Here is a 5,484-nt window from a genome sequence, read left to right as displayed (position 1 = left end):
CTTTAGCCGCCGCCGCCGCCGCGGAGGTTTCTCGTCCCCCCCTCTCCGGTCACACTGACCAATCACCAAACACGAAGTGGGTCAAAGCCCGCCCATAAGGAAGAGCTCTACCAATGACAGGTCGGTTGGTCGCCTTAGCAACCGCGGAATTTCTGACCACTCACAGCGCGTCTTGCTGGCTGAGCCCCTACTAGGTAACCAATAGAGAGGGAGAGAGAGACCGACCCAGCGGGGTGGTGTAGCCATGTCGCCGCCATATTGGTTGAGGGCAGGCAGGTTGGGCTTGGCTTATCCTGACTGTTCTGAGGGGAGGGCCCTGAGCCCCAGTGACCCCCGTGCCCGGTCATTACCGCCCCCCCCGGGTGAGGCTGGGGTAAGGGACCCCTGCAGTGATGTGGAGTCTGCCCTGGGCATGGGGCTCTTGGGGAGGAGGTGGGGTCATGGGAGCCCATGGGACAGCGTCCTCGGCGCGGGACACAATCACATCAAGAGGAGAGACACAGCGAGGTCACAAGAGAATGTGGCCAGGCCAGAACTGGGGTGGCGGCGCGAAGGCCGCAGTGGTGCCAGAACTGGGGTGGCGGCGCGAAGGCCGCAGTGGTGCCGGAACTGGGGTGGCGGCGCGAAGGCCGCAGTGGTGCCGGAACTGGGGTGGCGGCGCGAAGGGCGAAGTGGTGCCAGAACTGGGGTGGTGGCGCGAAGGCCGCAGTGGTGCCAGAACTGGGGTGGTGGCGCGAAGGGCGAAGTGGGGCCGGAACTGGGGTGGCGGCGCGAAGGCCGCAGTGGTGCCAGAACTGGGGTGGCGGCGCGAAGGCCGCAGTGGTGCCAGAACTGGGGTGGCGGCGCGAAGGGCGAAGTGGTGCCGGAACTGGGGTGGCGGCGCGAAGGGCGAAGTGGTGCCGGAACTGGGGTGGCGGCGCGAAGGGCGAAGTGGGGCCGGAACTGGGGTGGCGGCGCGAAGGCCGCACTGGTGCCAGAACTGGGGTGGTGGCGCGAAGGCCGCAGTGGTGCCGGAACTGGGGTGGTGGCGCGAAGGCCGCAGTGGTGCCAGAACTGGGGTGGCGGCGCGAAGGGCGAAGTGGGGCTGGAACTGGGGTGGCGGCGCGCAGTGGTGCCAGAACTGGGGTGGTGGCGCGAAGGGCAGAGTGGTGCCAGAACTGGGGTGGCGGCGCGAAGGGCAGAGTGGTGTCACACGGGAGAACGTGGCAAGAACCAGGGGCTGGAAGCTGAAGCCAGACACATGGAAATAAGAAATTAGGCACAAAGTGTTACGGTGAGGGTGATATAACCTCTGGAACAAACCAGTGGAGGTCGCAGATTCTCTATCTCTTCGTGTCTTCACAGCCAGACTAGGTGCCTTTCTGGAAGATACGTGTTAGCCAGACACAAGTTATTGGGCTCAGTACAGGGGCAACTGGGTGAAATTTAATGGCTTGTTATATTCAGGCGGTCAGACTAGATGATCTGGCCTTAAAATATATGAATCCATGATATCAAGAATAAAACTATGGTTACATCTTGAGGAAATATTCCATAGCAAGAGAAAATGGCCACATTTCAATGGCATGTCCTGTCCCAGTGGATCTGCTAACAACCCACTAGTAATGCTACAATATTTGTGATAGGCAGCAGCCCTGTAACAGATGGGCCATCTGTTCTCTGGCCAAAGCTGTGTGCTTCAGAGCAAGGAATAAATCCCCTCTCCCCTTCCAATGCCCCACATTGGGGTATTCTAATATTTCACAGCAAAATGTGTTTCCGACTTCCCCAGATTGTAATCGGTGTATACCTGTGTGATTTGATGAACTATGTGCAACACGAATTCCCACGAAGTTCTTATAAAGTTGTTACTTTCAAAATTGCTGTATCATGAATGCCACTTTGTCTGTGTATATCCCGTATTGCTTACAAGCCTTTCAGCATGTACCTCCCAAACCAGGTTCAATAGTGGGTCATTAGATTTCTGTGACCACCTATTAAGGTTGATTTAGTTCCTTGGGACAGTGGGTTTGCTGGTGCTGGGAGAAGATACGCACTCTTCTTGTCTGAATGCAGTGGGGAGTGAAGAGACTGGAAATTCTCCAAACAGAACAAAAAGACAGAGGTGACAAAGCAGGAGGTTATAAAAGGATTCACGGTGAGGCTCAGAGAGGCAAACAGGAAGTTCTGGGCTAGAGGAAGGAAATGGATGGACCAGTCAAGATCAGAGTAAATAAGCTGGGGCAGGAGGAGGCTCCTTATTTCAGAACCCAAGTCATATGTTGAAACAGAAAGGCCTTGGATGGCCCCAGACAACCCTCACCTCAGCCCAAAGAATGTTCAAGTATGGTGATGAAACAGGGACAGGGAAATGTGTGTAGGGGTTATTATTTTTGTATGGACCTATGTGTTTCTCATTTTATTAAAGAAAAAGCAATAGAGTGTTAGATCCTGTGCAAAGTGTCTGCGTTTCATGCATTACATCCCTTGAAGAGGTAACCCAGAAGGCTTGCACCTTACATAGAGTTCTTGGAGAGGGTGTGTTTAAGCTACAAGGGAAAGTGAGGTGTTAGCACTGGTTCCAGGGACAGGACAGTGAGCCACATGGTCACAGATCTCTGGACGGGGTACCAGACAGAAGATGTACATCTCAACAGTGCTCAGAGGCCATACAATACGGCCAGTGTCTGAACACAGTTCAGACTATGGAGGCTTAAAACACATGGGCTCCAGCAGCTGGATCCCCTCACAGCCCTCTGAAGAGTGGCCAAGAGGGAGTGCTTGATTGGACTTGTGACAGCCTCGTTAGAGGTGATAATTACAAGTAATCTTTTGAGGATTGTGAGTTAGGATTGTCTTCATACTTGTCTGTAAAATGCCTAACACACTTTGGATGAAGAAGAGCTCTCAAAAGCTTGTCTTTCCCACCACCAGAAGTTGGTCTGATAAAAGATGTTAGCTCACCCACCTTGCCTCTCTAATATAAATATTAAGTGACTTTCTCTTCTTTTCAGTATGTTGCAAAATAATAATACTTGAGAGACAAGGTGGATGAGGTAATATCTTTTATTGGACAACTTCTGTTGGTGAAAGAGAGCTGAAGAAGAGATCTGTGTAAGTTCAAAAGCTTGTCTCCCTCACCACAAAAAGTTGATCCAGTAAAAGATACTACCTCACCCACCTTGCCTCTCTAGTATCCTGGGACCAACACGGCTACAACAACACTGCATACAAGAATAATACTTAGCATTTATGTAGTATCTTCCATCTATGGATTTCAAAGCGCTGTGTTTCCCAAAGCACTTTATTACCTAAAGTTCCCTAGATTTAGAAATGCACTCTTTGGTTTACTCCTCGTATCTACCAACATATGTGAGCTGTAACTTGGGGAGAGAAAAATAAAGACGCCTTTAACTCTCTAATTATATTTTTCTAAAAAAGATGTTTTGTAGTGACAGTAAAGAAAATGGTTGATATTTTTCTTTAAAATTTTTTGGGACTACTGGATTTCTGGCAAATTCTATCAGATAACAGCTGGTCTACTCCTTACTGCCTTTTGGAATTAATGAGTAATTCTAATGATAATCACTGAATTCTTATATTTATGGAAAACCAGCAAGTATATAGTTAAAAGATTTCACTGGTCGTCTGTTATATAGCCAGAACAGTAGTTCCTGCACATCCAGAAATTACTGGATTTCAGAAGAATCACCTCTTTAAATAATGCAGCCTCTCAAAATCAGAGAGACCAGGTGGCTGAGGTAATATCTTTTGTAGGACCAACTTCTGTTGGTGAGAGAGACAAGCTTAATGTATCTCTAGATATCAGCAATCGTGTGAAGCAAGTGACATGATATAGGAGAAAATTCTAGTGTCCAACATGTAACTTAGACCATAGCAACTTGTAACATAAGAGGCTAAAGCTGAGGGCTCATTTAGACTCCAGAACTGAACCATGATGTAACTGGCTAGAAGACATTCTAACCAAGCTCTTTGACTCAATTGTAATTGTAGTGTAGGTGGGCCTTAAAACAGCAAGGTAACAAGAAGGCGGTAGATATACAAGTATGAAATAATTAACACAGGACAAAAGCCTCACTAGGAAAACATTTAATGAAAAAAAAGGGATAAATGAAAGTGTGGAAATGAAATATTAAAAAGAAGGTACGTCTGCTATTATACCCTCTACAGTGGAGGTCCCAGCAGCTCCTGGGAAAGCTGGAGAGAGGCACTGAGGGAAATTTGATCAGTCAGACCACAAATGGTTCATTGAACACAAGTAGGAAAAAGACGCCACATTTCTCTCCAGCAACTCATACGGTTAGCTCAGCCAACTCTGTGCAGTTCCTGCACTGATTCCCAGTGACTGTTGTGAGGGAACAGGGTCTATATCAGACATTAAATTTGAGATACTCAGCCAGGCGAGGATCCTTGCACAATTTCTCTTCCAGTTCTATGTACTTCTGTGGCGCCATCTCTTTGTGCCTAAAATAAGGAGGAAATCAGAGGAAGAAACTGGATTGTATTAGATGATGATGATGAGATTAAGTGGAATATTTTCAGATGATGAAATTATCAAACAATTGAAATGCAAAGCCCCAGTGAATCTGTAGATCTCCCTTAAATCACTCCTGTCAGACTGCCACACATTCATTAAATACTTGTTATTACCTGTTAAGCCGTATTTCCAGAATGCGGATACAGAACATGGCATCAGAGCAGTAAGTTAAGTAGGCATCCTCATCCTCCAAGGTCATAGAGAGCTGGTTTTGCTGGTACCACTGTTGTTTCTTCTGCAACTCCTGTGTTTCCTGAGGGGAAGAAGGAATAAATCAGGGTATTAGGGGGAGTGAGAGAGAGACACACAGAAGTAGCGTATCAAGATTAAAGGAACCAAAGGAAGGAAAAGAGAACATAGAAGAAGAAATGTAATAAGTGAGAAGCAATGAATGAGATGAGGACACATAGAACAAGTAAGCAAAATATGGAAAGCAAGGGAAGGAGAGAGAAACGTAGAAGTGCTGCCTCCTTGGAGATAAGAGACATTGGGGGTCAAATTTTGCTCTGATAAAAGCTGGAACAAATCTACTGAATTTGGTCCTCGGGCTATTCTGCCCTTTGTTCTCCTTGGGTAAGACAGAGAAACATGAGGGCATATATACTGCCTCCTCCTAGACAGGGATGTTGGAGGAGTGTTGCTTTTTCACCTGATGTAAAATGAAGAGAGAACCCCACATGTTGCCCACTCCCAAAGCAAAGGAGACCAAACCAAAGGAGCGAACAAAGAGAAAGTGGGTGGGTACCTTCTCAAAGCGAGCTTGGATGAGGTTGGCCTTGTCAATGAGACGGTGCTTGAAATCACTCAGGCAATCTTCCTTGAGGCGTAGGGCTTGCCACTTGGACATCTTCTCTGTGCTGCCCATTTGAATCAGGAAGGGTGCCAGGTAATCTAGGTCCTGCTCCACTTGTCGCTGTCTCTCTTCTTGCATCAGACGCTCCTGGAGG

General features: G+C 47.9%; 1 protein-coding gene across 3 annotated transcripts in view; it reads right to left on the bottom strand.

The window, feature by feature from the left end:
• Nucleotides 1-4,091: 4,091 nt before the first annotated feature.
• The window catches only part of DRC7 (dynein regulatory complex subunit 7), a 30,699-nt gene continuing 29,306 nt past the window's right edge, over nt 4,092-5,484 (bottom strand). For all 3 annotated transcript variants that reach the window (XM_039503002.1, XM_039503001.1, XM_039503000.1), the window contains exons 16-18: nt 5,283-5,477; nt 4,651-4,790; nt 4,092-4,464 (exon numbers count right to left, since the gene is read on the bottom strand). In XM_039503002.1, coding sequence (XP_039358936.1) covers nt 4,371-4,464; nt 4,651-4,790; nt 5,283-5,477 — 429 coding nt within the window. In that variant the 3' untranslated portion in view covers nt 4,092-4,370. The remainder of the gene's footprint in view (nt 4,465-4,650; nt 4,791-5,282; nt 5,478-5,484) is intronic.

The sequence above is a fragment of the Mauremys reevesii genome, linkage group 16 (genome assembly GCF_016161935.1).
Source record: "Mauremys reevesii isolate NIE-2019 linkage group 16, ASM1616193v1, whole genome shotgun sequence".
Lineage (NCBI taxonomy): Eukaryota > Metazoa > Chordata > Testudines > Geoemydidae > Mauremys > Mauremys reevesii.
Note: the sequence above shows the minus strand (reverse complement) of the source record. Positions and strands in the feature narration are given on the sequence as shown.